This window comes from Dermacentor andersoni, chromosome 4 (genome assembly GCF_023375885.2).
Source record: "Dermacentor andersoni chromosome 4, qqDerAnde1_hic_scaffold, whole genome shotgun sequence".
NCBI lineage: Eukaryota > Metazoa > Arthropoda > Arachnida > Ixodida > Ixodidae > Dermacentor > Dermacentor andersoni.
This window is the reverse complement of record NC_092817.1, coordinates 50,326,827-50,345,821: the sequence shown is the minus strand read 5'-3', so window position 1 is coordinate 50,345,821 and position 18,995 is coordinate 50,326,827. Positions and strand designations below refer to the sequence as shown.

At 48.5% G+C, this 18,995-nt stretch overlaps 1 protein-coding gene across 3 annotated transcripts in view; it reads right to left on the bottom strand.

Moving 5' to 3' along the window:
- Nucleotides 1–18,995, bottom strand: part of LOC126537130 (uncharacterized) — an 87,431-nt gene that overhangs the window by 16,212 nt on the left and 52,224 nt on the right. For all 3 annotated transcript variants that reach the window (XM_072287827.1, XM_072287829.1, XM_072287828.1), the window contains exon 2: nt 2,881–3,016. In XM_072287827.1, the coding sequence (XP_072143928.1) occupies nt 2,881–2,978 (98 nt within the window). In that variant the 5' untranslated portion in view covers nt 2,979–3,016. The remainder of the gene's footprint in view (nt 1–2,880; nt 3,017–18,995) is intronic.

Sequence of the window (18,995 nt, the reverse complement as noted above, 5' to 3'; positions counted from 1 at the left end):
GCGGCGGTAGGTGGTCGGCAGTCGGTGGTTAGGGGTCGTATTTGCAATCAGGCGCCGGTGGGGCTAGTGGCGGGACGCGTTTGACGCCAAACGCATACTTTATAGCTTCTCTGATACGCACGTACTATTTCGCGTGAGCTTTGATGTGTCTGAAGGTTAAGATGCAGTAGCGGAGCGCTCCTCGGCAAGGAAAGCGTTTGTTCATTCGGTTTTTTTTTTTTAATTAGCCCCCGGTCAGTTGCCAAGGCCAGGAATCGTGCCCGCAGCCTCGTTCTCAGCCGCCATAGCCACCGATCGATCTACGTGTCTACTCTTCTAAACTTGATTCTCAGCTGCCTGAAATATTTGAATTTTGCTACCGTTATTCTCACCCTCTTGACACCGGTGGCCCGTGAGCAATTTTTGTATTACGTCCAGTCGCACATCAGGCAAGGTTCGTAATTTTGTCCTTTGCTTTTTACTCTTCGAGATTAATGAAAACAAAGGAAATGGACAGAGTCTATTCTTGGTTGTGTTCCGGTGAGGCGCAATCTCGCTGCCATCAATTTTATTCAGCCTGGCGCCTCTCTCGACCACATGGGAGTACTTCCGGGCGCACCAAATTTTCCCGACTTGTTCCGCCTTGAGGCTTTCACCCTTGCCTGTTGCCTCCGCTCCACCAGAAAACAGTTTAAGCGAAGGCGCACAGCACAGATATATCCGGTTATAGAGGCACCACCATAAGAATCAGTAAATGAGTCCTTTTTTCAAATTATTTCTTCTTTTTTTCAGTATAAGAGAAGTTCGCTTATTGTGGATTGCAATTTTTAACGTGCTCGGGCACATAGACATCCCCGCTGTCCGTAGCTTCAAGCCAGAATGTTTCATTTGGCTCAACAAATTTGTCCATTGCGACATGGCGATAACCTTTAGTGCGAAGGCACCGTGACCTTACTTGCAAGTTCTCTTCGAGTAGTAGCAATTTTTTTCATTTAATTTCTTTATTTTTAATACTTGGACGCCTCCTCTGTCATTCGCATTTGCTAAAGATGCATGTGTAAAAATCTGTATGTTCTCTGCCCTAACTGAACGACACTGGCAAATTGTCTTAAAATACTTCGTTTAGGCAATTTTCGTATGGATATAAAAAGTCGCGGTTTCTCCCGCAAGGCGAAGCATTGATAGCGATAGCGAGGGTTCTTAGTTTTATCGGCTGTATAAACTGCAGTAAACGTTCGCTCACTTATCAAAATAACAGACATGGTGTCACGCGCGTACAGGCAAACATGAACAGATCTCACTCGATGACCGCGAACACTCGATGTCACAACGCTGGCGTGAAAAAAAGAGAGCAGGCCTTGGGGAGCGAACGCTTCGTGTTGCCTCTCGCTTCGACGGGTCAACGAAACCTGATATCACGTGACCTCCAACACAGGCACGCTGGAAGACCGCACACATGGAGCGACCAGCCATCTCGGCTCGCCGGCATTGCACCCGCCGCAGATTATACGTACAAGATAGGGCGTGCAGGCCGCGCATGCGCTCAGCCGCGCGGATAGCCATGCGTAGCCACGGCCGGGTTGGAGGAGGAGACGTGTTCTCACCTGCGTCCGTTGGCGCGCGCGCATGGTCACGTTACTGTCTAGTCACCCTAACGTTAGTGCGTGCTCAACTCGTAGTGCAACGTATAGGTTGCATTGTTACCCCGACCTACGCTAGCAAGTAATTTATACCACACAGTGCATATCAGAAAGACTTGATCGTGTAGACGTTCGTAAAGTTTACATTCTACATTGCAGGGCGTCGACACTTTGCGTTCATATCTGTGAACGCAGACATCAAACGAGTGGAATCAACCTCCCACGTAACTAGCCGCTATTGGAAATGATGACAAATTTATGCTCGTATCAGATCACATTGTATGATAAGAAAACTTAATTTTTATGACTTGTAATATTGTGTGCTTTTTCAGATTGTGAAAATACTTCATTATAGTTCCTCATGCGCATATTGCGTTGTAGATGTCCTTTCACGTATATACAAAATACTTATTGGTTTGCAGCATTTTCTTTGACAGCTATATTTAATACGGTATAATAAACTAGTTTATCTAACCACTTCCCATTGTATTACCATTTGACATTGAGGGTATTGTAGATAAGTAAGTAAAAAAATAAGTAACGGAACTCGTAACCTTCATAAAAAGCTGGCTAGCTATGGTATTATACAGGGTGTCCAAGCCAACGTTAGCGAACCTCTTAAAAATAAAATATAGAATATACGGGAGCACAACCGCACTCGGAGGAATTTTTCATAATTGATCTATCGACAATTAAATTAGATTAATAAAAGAACTTTTTTAACTACTGAATTGAGGGCGCGAATTCCGATAGAAAAGTAATTCAGTTATTTTCAGTGTGCTATGTCTCGCGTAATCATGTTTTCCGCGTTACAAAGAAAACGCACGAAATATGAAAGTAGTCACATGGCAACGTGTCCGCACGTCGCGACACCGGCGTCCCGAGGCGTTACTCCGAAGAATTAACTCTGCTCGAAGCCTTTGCTTTCCTTCTCAATACACTGCGTTGGCTTCGCGCTTCACGCGGGAAAGGCAAGCTCGCAGATTCGCGGTGACCTACGCCAATACCGATGCCTCGCCACTTTCACGTGGCAACCGAGACAGGTATTGACGTAAGTGACGTAACCATCGACTTGATTACGTCATTTCTGTACCCCATAGTGCTCGTACACCCTCGGCAGCACGCACAAGACGTCCCAAGTGCAACCCCATTGAGGCTGCGTCCGTGATACACGCTATCCGATTCTTCTTTTTTTCCAGGAGCAAGAAAGGGGTGGAACGTGTGACATTCGAGGGTATGAAGAAGGAGTAAAAGGTGTCACCTGCAGTCCAGCTCAGCGTCAGTGAGCAGGGAACCGAGCAGCACTGCCAAGCAAACGCAGCTCCACAGCGCTTGGGCGGAGAACGGGCTTCGGCTCATAGCAGCTGGCCCACGGAGCTCACCGGATACCACGGCGTCTGCGAAAAAAAAAGGGGGGGGAGGGGGCAGCGGCATGTAGTGTATAAAAGAGGCAGTACACCCTCAGATGTGAAGGGGAGGGCGTATGGCACCGGCGCGCATATGAGAAATCGCCGAGGTCGTAGCGCGCCCTCTCCTTCAACTGCACAAGGGGGAGAGAGAGTGAGAGAGAAAAGTCATAAGGGAAAGGCAGGGACGTTAAGCAGGCTGAGCCTGGTAGCCTACACTTCAACTGCGCAGAAAAATTTGTCAGCACCCCGGCCAGGCAAACTGGGCTTGCGTCTTGTTAAACATAGTGACAGCGATTCTATCCGTAAACGAAGTCGGTAAGGCAGAACCATACGTCTTTAGGCGTCGAGGGACATTACTAGGACGCTGAGTTGATTACTCTGATGCGAAATATTAACGCTGTGTCGACTTTCTTCTCGTCATCGCGCCAAAAGAAATTCAGCACTTGCATCAGATATCAGAACCGTCTCGAAACAGAATATTGTTGCCAATAGTTACTGGAGCAATAACTCATAAGCCCCTCGCTGCTAAGTTTTCTGAAATCGTGCGCACTTATTGTGTTTTTAACGTTCTAACACGATGATATCTCGCTGTGCTTATCTTTCTGCACACCTAGTAATTATCTGGGCGGTTTTACCAACGCATTTGCCCCCTACGCACCCACTTAAGGAGCACGAAACTGCTGAGCCGACTGTTCTAAAAAACAAAAAAGAGAGAGAGAGAGAGAGAGAGAGAAACACGACATTACGTCGACATCTGCCTGCAGACAAGTGCGATTTATGAGAAGACAACAAACAAGACACGGATGTCGATTGCGTAATTAACGGCAACGCATCTTCAGGGATATCCCTTTGCGCACCGGGTTGGCGACAAATTATTTTTTTTTCTTGCTCATATTTTTTTTTATTGCGACGGAAATTATAATAAGCAGAGGAAGAAGAGGAAGCAAAGGAAACAAATTACATTTCGCGAGCGACTGGTTACCTTACACGAAATGCCTCCGATTCTGTAGACACTATACCCGCGCCGAGAGCCTCGCTGTTGATCCGCGAACCTACGTGCGGCTTACACCTCGTTTCTCATGAGCCTCGGCGCCTTACTTTTGTTTCGCTCCTGTCTTTGTATTGCTATACGAGCAACTTTCAAGAGTGGGCGGCAAAAGTTATCCAAGTGCGGAAGAGAAAGGTTTGCAAAAAGGCAATCCGGCCTTGCGTCTCTACTTGCTTACGTCCGTACTCGAAGCATGTCCGCACTCGTTGTATAGCGCTCCCGAATTCGACGTCAGCGTTCTCAAGCACTGTCGGCTCTCCGTTTATCCTGGAAGCCACGGATGAGTTGCGGGCTTTTCTTTCGTGGTTCGCCGCCGCAACGTACGAGATCGGCTCTTATTTGCTCGTTACTATTGGTCCTTTTCTTTCTTTAGAGCAATACAGATCAGCTGTTCGATGTCGAATATCTATTTTTTTACGCTCATTAGGTCTATGACAATAGCTGTAGTCATCAGAAACACCGAAGAACAAAAAAAAAACATACTGGGCTACTCGCGTTTCGTTGTCTGAACAAGAGCAACGTGTAGTGAGGGATGGATGTTTAGATGAGGGAATCAAGGAGCTGAGTTTCATTTGAACTGATGCACGTTTAAACAGGACGCGCTCTGATGAAGTACTCCTGCCTTGCATTCACGAGTGGGCAGAAAAACCCTATCACCTTGCTGGTGCAGTGTGGACTGCTAAGACTCGCAGATGTCTATGCTACGCAAACGCTGCGATGAACGACAAGTTTCCGGAAGGACCAACTGCAGATGAAGTCGAACTTGTAAAGGAGAGTCTGATTGTGCCTTGACGAAGCATTGAAAAATGTAAACATGTAGACGTGTTAAGACGTTCGCGTGTAATAGACGCTGTCCACGTGTTATCTTACCGAATACTGACCGGGCACTGCTGCGCAGTTACTTTCAATACGACGTCTAACGCATCTCTCTAACCAGACAGACTTTCTAAAGCGGTTGAACTCTACAGAACATTTTCCGAAACAAAATTTTTCGGACTCTGGCCACGTCAGCCACTGGTGCAGAAAGACATCCATGCGCTACTACAGTTCTTAAGTGCACCGGTCTCAGTGACCGCTCGTATTCCTGCTGTGCGTCCTGTAGTGTGCACACAGTTGTCACTCTCTCCCTATTTCCCTCTCTCGTTTCCCACATTCTCTTATCGCCCACATAGGGTGCCAAACCTGACCCTTCTCTAGCTGGCCGCTCTCTCTCCCTCTCTCTGACCGCTTGCAATTTAAGCTTTTTAGTAATTGGTCATTCGATGTTCTCTCGAGTTCTCACGCGTGGTTATGAATATAAGACAATCAATAAAAAATAAAAAGAAACGACAATAACAGTGCCCGCTGCAGGGAAACGACAAAAAAAATAGGTTGACGTCAAAATAGCAACGGCGCCCTAGCCCCTGGTGTGCGAGAGTAGTGGTCATTTGCTAAATTGCTTGAGCAAGCCAGGTGCGATTGCAGTGCTAACACGAAGTCTTCGCCGGTTCGCGTAAGTCCTACCCGACGCGCTTCTTTCTCTGTGTATACGAAATTGCGGGACCCGCGACAATTTCCCAAGAGGGCCAGACAGAACCGTAATTTCAACCACATAGATTGGTAGCGCAGGCTGATTCTCATACGGAGCTCATGTAAAAAGCATGAGCTATTCAACGTTCACCATTCTCGCATAGAGGATAGAGCTGCTCCCACAAACCGACTGGAGAGTCCGGCAGCGCGTTTTAATTACACAGGCCAGTGGTCAGCCATGGACTAGCCAATTAGGTGCAAGAAGGATTGAAGTCCCCCAGGTGACCGGCAAACACGAAATCATTTTCTGTTTCTCCCACACCGATTCTTCCTGTTTTATTTTTGTCGTCGTGAATAGAAAACAAGACTTTCTTTTTCTTCCTTGCTTACAGCAATTGCCGCTTCGGATGGTTGAATCGGTGGTGGGACGATGCAAACAGCTTGTAGACGTCGTGCTGCCACAGTCACCACGCGCATTGTACATTTTTATAGGCTCGCTTTGTAGAGCCAACCAACCTAGCGCTGCAAAGGAAGCTAAGGGAGTGTTTAAGAAAGCCGAGACAATTACAGCATTGCTTAGCCCATCGTTCGAACGTCGAGTTAGGGGCGAAATATACTTATCTTGTGTTGGTGAAACACCAGGAGGAGTCTGTTTACGCGTTCTTTGCTGTTCGTATCACCCTGCTTATCGCCATGCCGAACTCCACGACAAACAAGGATAAAGCGCTGCTTTATACTATAGCCGGATTTATATGTTTCTAAACTCGGAACTCCTAGAACTGTGCGAAGGGCAAGCACTGGCAGTTCCAGAAGAAAAAGGGGGGAGCATGGGTGGAGCTCTCAGGGCACCTCACATTTTCGAGAAGTTCATGATGTAATTTACTGCAATTTCAGCTTCTCAACGTTATGCCAAATATAAAGTGGTGACTCACCCATACGGCTACAACCCTGCTGCAGCTATGCGCTGCATGCAACGGCTACATTATGTCAGCGAGATGCTAACGGTATGTTAGGTATGTCTGAATGTGTTCACTACGATTGTTAGGTGTCTGACGCCGGCACCTTCTAGGTGACATGACGTCATCAAAGTAAGCTTATTCAGTTCAGGGTGCTCGGCTAAGACATTGCAATAAATATACCCTTATGAGAGGCACGAAAGCGTACCTGTATAAGTCTGGATGCAGCCTAAGCGTACTAGACAGATGCACCGACGCCTCTGTCCCCGAGTATAGGAACCCGCCTACATTCTGCGCATCAACGTACCACGCAAGGGTCATCACTTAAGTTTACCTCCTCTCAGTGTAGAATAAAAGACCAGGCTCGCTCAAAGTTAACTACCTTGCCTTTGCCTTATACTATGGTGACCACCGTGCTGATGTTTCCTGAGGATTTTTTTTATGTAATTAGGTTTAAAAAAGAAAAGCACTTATCGAGAGCGAGCGAGCGAGCGAGATAACTTTATTTGGAATCCGGCGATTGGGAGGTCCGGGCTTGAGGCCGCCTAGATGGCCACTGGGAGCTGCTGTCCGGTGCGGCCGCCATGGCTCGCTGGACGAGACAGAAATTTTGCGAAATGTGGGCGGATGGTATTGTGCAAAAGCGTCTTCCACCTATGGTATCGCGAAATGGGTGCTGCGTTCGCCAAGACCCATGCCACTGCAGCGGTGAAAGTTGTCGAAAATTTGACCGTGGGTGAAGCAATTGTACCGATCAAACAAGGCTGCGCCCGCGCCGGAGCTGAATGGGTCACCGGACACCTTTAATTTGCACCTCCGAACCAACCGTCGTCGCAGTGCTTGGAGCGCTGTCATTAGGAGGCGCAATTATGTCTGACTGCCTGACCTCTACATCCGTTGACGGGTGCTTTAAGGGTCGGTCGGCTTTGAGATGCGCGCTCATCGTAGTCATCGTGCTTAGGAGTAGAGGTTATTAGCAAGCGCCATCCTTGTATTAAATATATCTCTATATATAGCATTCCCGAAGTCAGTGCTTGATGACATACGCGTGGAAATTGAATAGACGGCTCCGCGTTCTGGCAATCTTTGCACACGCACTCAGCTTATAGCACATTCATTATTTGGGTCCCAAGTTTTTTTTCTTGTTTTTTAATGAGCGTCAAAGTCTTATAGGTACGCTTCACTTAGGAGGATAAAGACTGTCCAACTACGAGTGGACGGTCTTCGTTAGTGGCAGTCTCAGTCCTCCCGCTTAGATGAGACCATATTTGAGGTCACGTGATACTAAAAGTGAGCATGCACTGTTTAAACTAAAGGCTTAGGAACGCACCACCGAAAAAAACGAGTGATGGTAAGCGCACCAAGAAGGAGCGGAGAGAGAGAGAGAGAGAGAGAGAGAGAGAGAGAGAGAGAGAGGGGGGGGAGAAATGCGATGTTAAATCCCGTCGATGTTGTAAAGTTCTTTATTCCGATAGAGGCTGGTCGTCCAACTGGCTGGAAAAATATTGTCACGTGGTAGTGACGTTAAAAAACACAGTAGGAATACTGTGAAAGACAAAACTAGCTTTTATTGGGCGAACCTGTGCCCACAAAGACAGGCTACACTTAAAGCACAACGATAGCGGCGAACACAGCCGGCGATCGTCGAAAGTCTGATCAGCGGGTCAAGCGCGTCGGCTTTTATAGATCAGTCGTCGAATGTTCCAGAGTACCCGCTGGAACCCGAGTGTCTTCCACAAAGTTCTACACTATTCGCGTCGCGCATACATGCAATCAGATTACACAAGTTGCGGGGAAAGACAGCGGATGGAACCATCGATAACATTCCAGAAACTTCTTTTACATGCAGGCGCGTCCTGCGCTGTGCGATAACATTTGTTAGGTGGTGAGAAGTGGTCGCCCGATAAAGATAAAGAAGTACGCCGTAAGAAGAACGCCTGCTGAGGTCATACTATTGATCATTCAGTTTGATCGATACTTTAACTTTTGCATGAAGTAAAGTAACTTTCGCTAAATCCTGGAGAACTTCCCACATTCTGGAAAACAAAATTAGGGGCACGAGAGAAAACGGGAGGTTTATTTTATGGCGATGAAAAACGTAGGACGTTTTTTCTGTCGTGGTTGAAAATGTTGTTTGTTGCTCTTTTCGTGGTACGTATTACCAAAACTGGCACTAGTAATTGCTTTTGTGCGCTGCCAATCAAATTCAAGTAAATGTGAAGAGCCTAAGCCTTCGCGCAGACGTTATTTTGTATAGTTCCTAAATCCGAACGTCCTGCGCGCTGCCACTTCTTGTCGCGTTTGCGGCAGCTCTTTACAAGGACTGTTACAAGGACTGACATTCCCTCGAGCTCACGCAAGTAGTCTTACAATGAGATTCCTGGTGATTGCAGCGCAAGTAAAACTGTATCTTGGAAGAAGTTTCATCAAAGCTTGATGTAGGATCTTTCGTTAAAGGGCTGGCTTGCTCCAGCGAAAGGTGATATCTACCGGAGCTTCATAAGCTTTTGCGCCATGTGCGTGCTTTTGGCAAAGACATGCCTGCGTAATAAAAAGTACAACTGAGTGACATTTATCTTTCATTTTCGCAGCTAAGTGGGATCCTTGAAACGTGGTTACGTGGAGCGGGAAGAATAAATGCTCAATTACGGATTGTTGAAAGAGAGACAACGCATTTATATCTAAGATTGAGAAAAGTAACGTTTCAAGGCACTGTACATGGATCTCAATATTTTCTACAGAGTGCCTCCCGGGGCAAAAGAGCATATGCGGGACTTAAACCTATCTTAATGGTGCTTGCTAGGGGGACGTGCCTTATTATAGCAAAGCTGTATATGGCTAGGGTTCCGTGCAGTTTTGTTCTCCGTGAACAAAAACTATCATCATCAATGGCCATACCCCCTTAAGCATTCATGCTCCCGTAAGCACACAGAAAATGTAATGGCTCATAGCCCCGTAAGGCAGAGGCTACAAGCATTTAGCAAATTGAAGCGAACATAGCTTAAATTCTTTCCAATCATGCATACAGCATACAGAACAGTATGTCGAAAACTATCATCATCAATGTCTCATACCCCCGTGAGCAATGGCTCATACCCCCGTAAGCGAGCAAGAAAAGTGCAATGATTCATAGTCCTGTAAAGTTCATGGCTACTCACTTTGCGTGAATTAGCTGCGATGACACTACCCCTGTTGCCTTTTTCGGTGATTTCAATGTGGATGTGTCGGTACCGAAAAGGGAGCGGTTTATGCCTTCCGTGTTGCAGACGTGTCCCTTGCGATGCCACACCGATCCCGCCCAACCGATCACACAGCGGCGTACGTGCATCGATTTCACATTATCAAAGAGTGTGATTGCAGTTGTGAGCGAAATAATGACCACCGATCAAGGCAAAAGACAATAAATTAGTGTGCGTACCTTTTGTCACGATGACCACCCATCAAGACAATAAATGAGTGCGTACGTTTGTTCACAATTATGTGTCATCTCCGTGACGTGTGCTTAACAGCTTCGCTGGTCAACCACCTTCACAGAGTGAAATGGCTCATGATTTATTCTTTTACGTTAACATTAAAGAAGCTAACTAAACTGTAGATGTTCGAAAAGTGATTTTTGTTTAGAAATAGTCATAAAATCAAACAAAAATGCTTTTTCGAGGCGTTAGAACCTCCTTGTGAATAAATTTGTTCAGGAGGGAAGGAATTATAGGGTAATTTTTAGGTTAAACAAGGGAAACAACGGGAACATATTACTGCAAGTGAAAGTATCGCAATACTGCGCGACCGACACAAAGAAACGAGACTGTAGCGAAAAACGGCATGTGAACGCATTTGAGAATTGTTCGACGCAGAAATATCGTTTCACGGCGTCATCCTCTAATCCATTTTTATCTGTTCATTTAGTTGTTTTCTTAAAGCGCACATTCACATATTTCTAATAATCTGTGTTACGTATAGAATGTGCTAAATATGGTGGCATAAGGAGGAGACTGACTTCTCTGCTCAGACCCAATTCCGTCAAGCATTAATAAATTCTAAATAATTGGTGTTGTTTGTTCCTCGTTGTTTAATATCGGTGGTGTCCTCCCAGCTGCGCCGGAGTGTCCACTCCTGGAAATTACTTACAACGGATAGAAGAAACGCACAGCGCAGGCCGCGAAAGCCGCAACCGCAGGGAATGGGGTAAGCAGGAAGGGTATGTGCCTTGGCAAAGCAGTTGTACCCAGGAGGCAACGGGTCAAGCCAACCTCCGCGGCGGCGCCTCATCCGCTGAGAAATTGCGGTCTTGTTGTCGGGAAATCCCCGAGACGGGGATCTACGGACTGGGACGCTGACAGAAGCGCCGGAAACCGTCCATATTTCGCGCTGAACGGTCGAGCACACCGCATCTCTCGGCTTCACCGAGCCGTGTTTCTTCCGGTGTAGAGAGTCGAGCCTCGCACTCTGACCAGAGGAAACGAGAACAGAGCACTGCACCGCACGACAGGGTCTCCAGAAGGAGAAGCCCGCCTTCAAGAAACTTTCTCGTTCTTGGGCAAGGGCCACCGCGGTGTGAGCGGGAAGAGGGGAGTTAACTATAGCGGGGTATATCTGTTCCTTCTTCTCTCCCCTTCCCGATGCTGCCTACGTGTTGCGAATGGAAACCGTGTTTCAGTGCGTCAGCTGTAGTTCCGCCGAAGCCGCCGCGCCTGTCAAAACAGGGTCCCGAGAGTAATGTAAGGTGCGCGGTACTTTGCTCATCTCCTAACTGCCGTACAGCCCGTTCGTGCACTCATGTGCGCCGTTTGAAGCAATACGAAGGACGTGCTATAAGCGGATCAGTACGTGCCGTCGGTGTCTCGGCTTCTGTTACTCTTGGGCCACTAATTCAAATGTCACTCATCAGATTCATGAAAGACATCTCTCCAGATGCCCGCAATAAGAAAAAAAAGAAAGATTAGTACAGGAGGGCCTTGTTTATATGCCGCGTTCTGTAGTTTGGCAAAACGTCGTTCACCGTCTCCGTTAGTGTACTCGGAGGGAAGACCCGTAAATTACAGTACACGTTCTCAAAACAAATGTTAAAACCGGGATGATGCCTTATCATGAGAATTCGGATCACCAAAGTACTCGCTCTCTGAGACTATTACAAAATATACTTCCCATATTGTGAATCTCCAAACGTTTCTAAAACACTTTGAGGCTATTTCTTTCTCGTTCCCATTCCCCGAGACTCCAGCCCCTTCTTAGCCAACAGAAGAACGCCCACCACAAGCGTAGCACTTTGTGCCTTAAATGCGTGTACGGAGACGAAGAGGCATTCAGAACATGCCATTGTTCAGTGGGCAAGTGGCGCTGGTACAGTCATGCGACTGTATAGACGTACCGTCAGGTTGTAGAAGTACAACGTACATACTATGCCTATTATCACGCGCACATCAATGCACACGTGGTAATGTTTGTTTCTTGAGCCATCCAGAATGTTGCTTGCAGCGTCGAACACTCATGTGTGCACAGATGATAATAAGGCGGAGAGGTCGGCTGCCCTGCAGAGCAACAATTATTTGATTGTAGGGTTCAACGACCCAAAACTGCACAGTAGGTTATGAGGGACGCCGTAACAGAGAGCTTGGGGTTAATCTCGGTCACTTGTTCGTTTTTTCTTTCTTTCATTTTTGACGTGCTTGCACCCAATGCGCGGTACGAAAGCGCTTTCGACAAAAATGATCGCCTCTGACCTTCCGGTTCCCCACGTGAACACGTTCCACTGCCTTTGATCTCAATGACCGACCACTGGGCCAGACATCCGCTGTGAAGCATCGTATCAACACTGGCCATGCAAGCCCGACACACCGACGACCCTATCGTGTATCCACCACCGAGCGCCAAGTCATACAGAAGGAAGTGGACAGAATGCTTACCCGAGGTATCATTGAACCTTCTTCAAGTCCTTGGGTTTCTCCTGTCGTGCTTGTTAGAAGGAAGGATAACGGCTGGCGCTTCTGTGTAGACAGCCGGAATCTTAACAAGGTGACGAAGAAAGACGTGTACCCGTGCCACGGATAGATGACGCCCTTGACTTCCTCGACGGTGCAAAATATTTTTCTTCGATAGACCTGCGTTCGGGGTACTGGCTGATTGCTGTTGACGACGTGGACCGTGAAAAGACCGCCTTTATTACACCTGATGGCCTCTATCAGTTCAAAATAATGCCATTTGGGTTATGCCATGCCCCGGCTACATTCGAACGTATGATGGACGCTCTCCTTCGCGGTTTTGCATTACACCCCCATCGGCATGTGGCCGCGTCGACCGGTATGGCCTGTTACTAAAATTCACCTTACAAGCTGAGCAGAGCACTTTACGTACGTTTAGAATTTCGACAAACAATAGAAATTTTTACGTGTTCGCACTAGGAGGCCGCGATATTTTGCTTCTTCATTTTCTCGGCTGTTTTCACGTAGTCGTGTATTTTAGCCAAGACACTCGTGTATCTCAGCAAAAGAGTAACGTATTCTTGGCTGCATTTAACGAATAAAGGCCACCCGCCGCGGTTGCTCAGTGGCTATGGTGTTAAGCTGCTGAGCACGAGGTCGCGGGATCGAATCCCGGCCACGGCGGCCGCATTTCGATGGGGGCGAAATGCGAAAACACCCGTGTACTTATATTTAGGTGCACGTTAAAGAACCCCAGGTGGTCGAAATTTCCGGAGTCCTCCACTGCGGCGTGCCTCATAATCAGAAAGTGGTTTTGGCACGTAAAACCCCATAATTTAACGAATAACAGCCTTTGAAAGACCGACGGTTTGTTTACCGAAAATGGCTTCTTCCTTATTAGTTTTCACCAACCGGGTTCCGAAGCGCTGTTCGTAACGCTATAGCTTTTCGAAGGAAAATGTTAACATAAGTTAAGATGTCTACAAAGAATAATAAGGCAACGAAACACAAACGCACGTTATTGAAATAGGGTTTCAAATCTTGCTCATCGGTAGTTAGAAGACCAACTACCAATGACAAAGACTAACTATACCAATGATACGTACACTGACATCAAAACCTGGACCGGGGTTCTACCTTTATAAGTTTTTGTTTCCTTCTTGTACAACTTTTATATCTGCAGAACGCCGCGCACATTTGCAAAATAGGTTGTGTCTCAGTTCACGTTGTAAACAAGAAGCGTTGCAAACAGTTGTCCCCCCGGAATGCGCACTAAAAACAGACACGCGCGTGTTTTTCGAACTCGCGACGTTCTCGCGCCCGCAAACAGCTAGCTCGATCGGTGACCTTTCTTGCGACATTGTAGCCCAGAACAAAAGATTATTAGAAAGAACGTTTACAGCAACGAAGCCGCTAGGGATCCATCCGCAATGAAAACGCCCGGACACGGGCGAGCGGCTAATAGAAGAAATCGCCCGCCGACGGCGGCAAACGCGAAATCCCCCGCTCTGACAAGGTCCGCGGGCCGAGCTGCCGGGACTAAATGCACGGCAGCTCCGTTGAAATGCCTGTCACTTCGCGCGATTCGGTTCTTTACCGCCTGGCCCAAGTCCTGACGCGGTTGTCGTTAGCCGCGTTCGCACAATCGCGGATCGAGTCCGGCGCGGCTGTCTGTCCACAGGCCACCTGTAAATGGCTTTCCTTCGACCTGGCATCTCTCCGCGTTCATAAGGTAAGTCTCTCATGCCGTTCGTATAGCATAGTGATCTCTGCAAGGCGCCCCTGGAAACGACTGGAAGGTGGGAGAGAAGGAGAGAGAGAGAGAAAGGAAAGGCTGAGAGGTGTAGTCGGAGGGCAGCAAACGCACGGTCCTACACTTGCCGCGCTGTCGTTGCGATGGCCGCGAGAAAAAAGGGATCATCCTGTAAACGCTGGGAGTCAACAAAAAGCCGGACTGGGAATTAATATTGGACGGTGCCCCCACCCCCCTCCCTTCGCTCTCTCTCTCCTCTTCTTCTTCTCTGGGGACGCGAGAAAGCGAGCGCTAAAGTCAGTCGGGCGCCGGTCCCGAGAGCGAGCCCGAAGGCTCTCTCAGGCACCATTCGCGAAAGAAATATTGCCTTCCCCGCGCGGTCCGAGATTGCCACCGCGCCGCCGACCGAGCGACCAACCACCGCGCGGACACCACGCCGTTCGCCGAGCTGTTGCAGGCGCTGTCGACGGCGGAGTCGCCGTCGCCGGAGCAGCAGTAGCAGCAGCGCCCGCACAGCAAACGGCGCCAGCTCGACAAATCGTTCGCGTCAGACTGACTGGCCTGGAGTATAGCGCGCCGGCCGCCAGGTGCGACGCCGCGGAAAAAAAATAAAGAAATCTTCAGCCGGGGCTCTCGCACGGGGTGAGGCTCGCGGCGGCTCTCCGCGGCCTCTGCCGCGGATGCCGACGCTGCGTTTGACTTGGCGGAATGAGCTGATCGCCGGGTGCCTTCTCCTATTTGTTTTTCGACCCGCCGTGTTCCGTGAAAGGATTCAATCTCGACGCCGGCCTATATAATGGCTGCACTCCTTCGCGCAGCGTCCCCTGTTTGTTTGGACTGCTTCCCTCTCGTCACTTTCGACGCGTCCGAACGGCTTTTAATTACCCCCTCTGTTTGCCCGCGGTGCGTGACCGAGGTCGCTTCCGCGAATCGGTGGAAACTCTCGGTTGCCTTTCCTCCCGGCGCGTAACCTTATTTCGGCCTTTTCCTTTCACGAGAACCCGTTTATTAATCTATGCTTCCTCCTCTCATCTGTTCTTGCTTTCCTTCGCTTGCTCCTTAATGTCACGACAGTCAGGTCGGCTGAGAAAAACAGGACGTCTCATAGTTCGAACATTCTTCAATACTTTTGTTTCGTGTTCGTATAGGTGTGTTAGTCTGCGCGAACACGTGCGTCGTCATTTTGGTTCGTCATTTTGCCGATCAACCGTCAAGGAAAAGCCGTCGCCACAGGTTGCCAACGTTTCTGATATGACCAATGTAACTAACGTGCACTAACTAAACGCAAGGTGAGGCGTTGCTGTCAACACGCGCAACGTGTTGACGCAAATTATTATTTTTTTCTGGAGTTCCGGACACACCCACCGCTACATGGTAGTGGTGCGTCCGCGCCACCCAGCACCCAACAACCAAGCAGACGCCACAGAAAACTGGGTTGAAGCAGAAGAGCACAGTGAAGGATCTTGGGAGACTTCGCTCGCAGCCTCAGACCTTGAAGATCAGCGCCAAGCTGGTGAACCACTCCTTGATGCTGATTCTCAGAATAAATGTTTACTCTCTCTCTCTCTCTCTCTCTCTCTCTCTCTCCGTGCGTGTTTTAGTCGATAAGCGAGCTTCGACTCGTTGCACTTTGCTCTGACTACTTTGGGCAGAAAGACGATGAGCTTTCCGTGGTCGGTTTGGATGCGAACCAGATAGTGCATCTGTTCGTCTACCCTATGGAGTGGGGAGGAGGATAAAGACAGAAACGAATAAAAGAGAGGAAGGGTGACCGAAACAGTCGCAGATGTGGGCAAGGGATAAAAATCAAGATAGTCTGCGCAGTGTCGTAACTTACGATACCGCACGTGATGCCAACAGGGCCGAACCTCCACGCTCACCAAGAACTGTTCGCGAGAGCCATATATGAGCGGGGAGTGCACACGCATAGTCTCATAAATACCAACGCCGGTGGTGGAACGGAGGAACCGTGCACCCGGGCACGCAAACAAGCAGTGGCATTACGCCAGTTACAAACCGCAACTTTTCCAAATCTTGTCTCCCTCAATAAATTCTACCCACACTGTTATGCAGATCGTTGCCCTGGCTGTGGCAGCTCGCCCACAATCTTCCACGTCACGATTGAGTGCACTGCAAACCTCTTTCCTCCCTTGCCAACTCTCCTTTAACCCCTACGCAACAAAGAGCTGTGGGACGATGCCCTCCGCGACGGACCTCGCGAGGTCCTCCGAGCTGTGAAACAACGGGCTCGAAACATCGCCGGAATCATCTTAGGGACCCTGGACTGAGGGTTCCTCCCGCACTGCTCTCGCCATTCAAATATTATTAATAAAGATGTTTTACTCTCTCTCTCTCGAACCAGGCGGCCGATTCGGCGACGTACGGGCCTGGTTTGGCGCGGGCCTTGCACTTCGCACGCTGCAGACCTCGACGAAGCGGCGTGGAAAAAACGGGATACAGTCGGCAGGAACAGTGCGCGAGGCTTGGCGGCAGACGATGCTCTCGGGATTGTGTGAGCGATTCTGTTATCGTCGACAATAGCTCGCGGCCGTCCCGTCGCAACGTTCTCGCGATATCGTGCCTCCGCGCAACTTACGGCCGTCGTAATCGGGTTTGTCTGCGGTTAGACGGGGCTGCTGGTCGCACAGCGATTTGCCTAATTGCCCGCGCGCCTGCTAGTGCTATTCAGAGTGGTATGCGGGCAGAAAAAAAGAGAAAAAGAAACCAAGAAAAGGAAACCTGCTGCTCGAACATTACTGAGCTTCAGAAAAAGCTACGCATGCGCATCGCGATTCAAACCGCGCGAAGTCGCCCCACGTACGCAGTAGACGTCTCCCTGCAGTTTCCCTATAGCGAAATAAGCGCGTTTTCGCGCGGAGACAAGCGTTTGCACGAATCATACAGTCACTGCATGCCACGCGCTGCCTAACGGCGTCGTAGTTTTTACTTATTTATTTATTCCGTTTCTAATTGCGTCGTTGATTAAACGAACCTGCGTCGAACAAAACAGAGCGTGGCCTACTGCGTCGCCAGGAGACTGCCGAATTGAAACGGAATATTTTAGTAGCCAACAAATCGAACGCTGCATGCTACATTTCTTTTCCGTAAGCTTATGGAGAAAAATTGTGACGCGAAAATAAGAGGCGTCGCACGAAACAGCCGCCGTCCAATCAATTTTCCGACGTTCCGGAGAGCCCGTGGAAGGACGGCGGCCTAAATTTCGGAACATAATTTTGGAGAATGGTTCTTTTCGCCTTTCGTTGCTTGACGAATTCTGATGCGTTTCTGATCACACCTCAGCCCTTACGACGCTTGCACAAAGAGCGAGCGCTCGCTGGTTCCATGCATTTTTCGTGCGCGCAGTGCGTGGTTTTAAATCAAGGCACTAGCTCTTGCACGAGCAGTGGACCGCCGCATATCAGTCGATATCGTGAAAGAAACACATTCGTTGTCATTAAACGTCCGCGCGTGTTGTTCAAGCCGCAACGCCGCATGATGTTAGCAATAAACGCTGGTAAAACAAAATCAACAACTTTGATCTACGTTGACCCCGACGGTGTTTGTTGTAAAGCAGAGTCCCGAAGCAAGTCCGTACTTTCATTTCATCGACTCGTTCGTTCCTCGCAAAAGGAAAAGTAGAAATACCGGGTCAAAGCATTTACTGCGACACTGTGAATAACAGCAATGAAAGTAATATCATTTTGAGCACCGCCGTTATACGTTTAAGCTGAATCTAAACACTGCCCGTTTCCGAGCACACTCACTTTTTTTTTTTTAACAACAGCGTTGAGGAGAAGAAAGAAGAGTATCAGGCTTAATTAAGCACCCGCTACAACGTCAGAAGAGTCACTTAAAGCGAACTTTCTTTTTTCTTCTCCTCCCTGGGTTAAAATATCGGGCTATGAAATCGACCACAATTTTAGAACGGAACAGGCTTAAGCGAACCACACTCGCAGACACGGCACAGTCGTACTCTACGGGCGCTGCGGTCGCCGAAATATATGCATAGCGCAGGCGGAGAGACGCATTCACCAGGTATCGGGAAAAATGGGGCTTTATAAATGCGATTTCCGATAAAGGCCGCCTGAGTGCGGCTACGTTTCAAGCATAGACTCCTCAGATAGGCAAGGTTTGTAATCTGAAAACGAAAGAGACTGAGATGAACTCGGTTAGGGTGGAGTGCATAAAATTCACTTTCATAGCTAAAGAATATGTGTAACCGAGGCTCGAATGGACAATTTCTGTGGGAGCCGAGATACGTTCAGAAGCTCCCCCTCCCGTGGAAGTTAGCGCGTTCTCTTCTGGTGATACCACAAGGGAACACCTGCATGTCACGTCGAAAATGAAAAGCCGCGCAGAAATAGATAGCACTACTGAAGTGCACATAGCGAAAATTATAAAGTCGATCGTACGCGTTCTTACACTCACACTCAGTTCTTTTCTCCTTTTTTCCAGCTTTCTTTCTCGTATAAACCAGCAACGTACATATGTATGAGAAAAAACGGTCGAAGTCGTGCGATGTGCCTACAGTGGGTGGCGACCGGCAAGGAGGGCTACAGAAGCCGTGGAACTCAGACTCCAGCGCATATCTCCATCTCCTTATAGTTCCGCGCAACACTCTGGAGGCTGCAAGATGTTCATATAAGCTGTGATGTTGTACGGCATATATACATAGAGCTAGGTATGGACACTTCTCGCTCGCATAAGTGCCAACGATAGACGCACTGGCACACACAGTGATGCGGGAATAAATTTTTTACGAGCTGCATAAAAGACATCTTGGTCT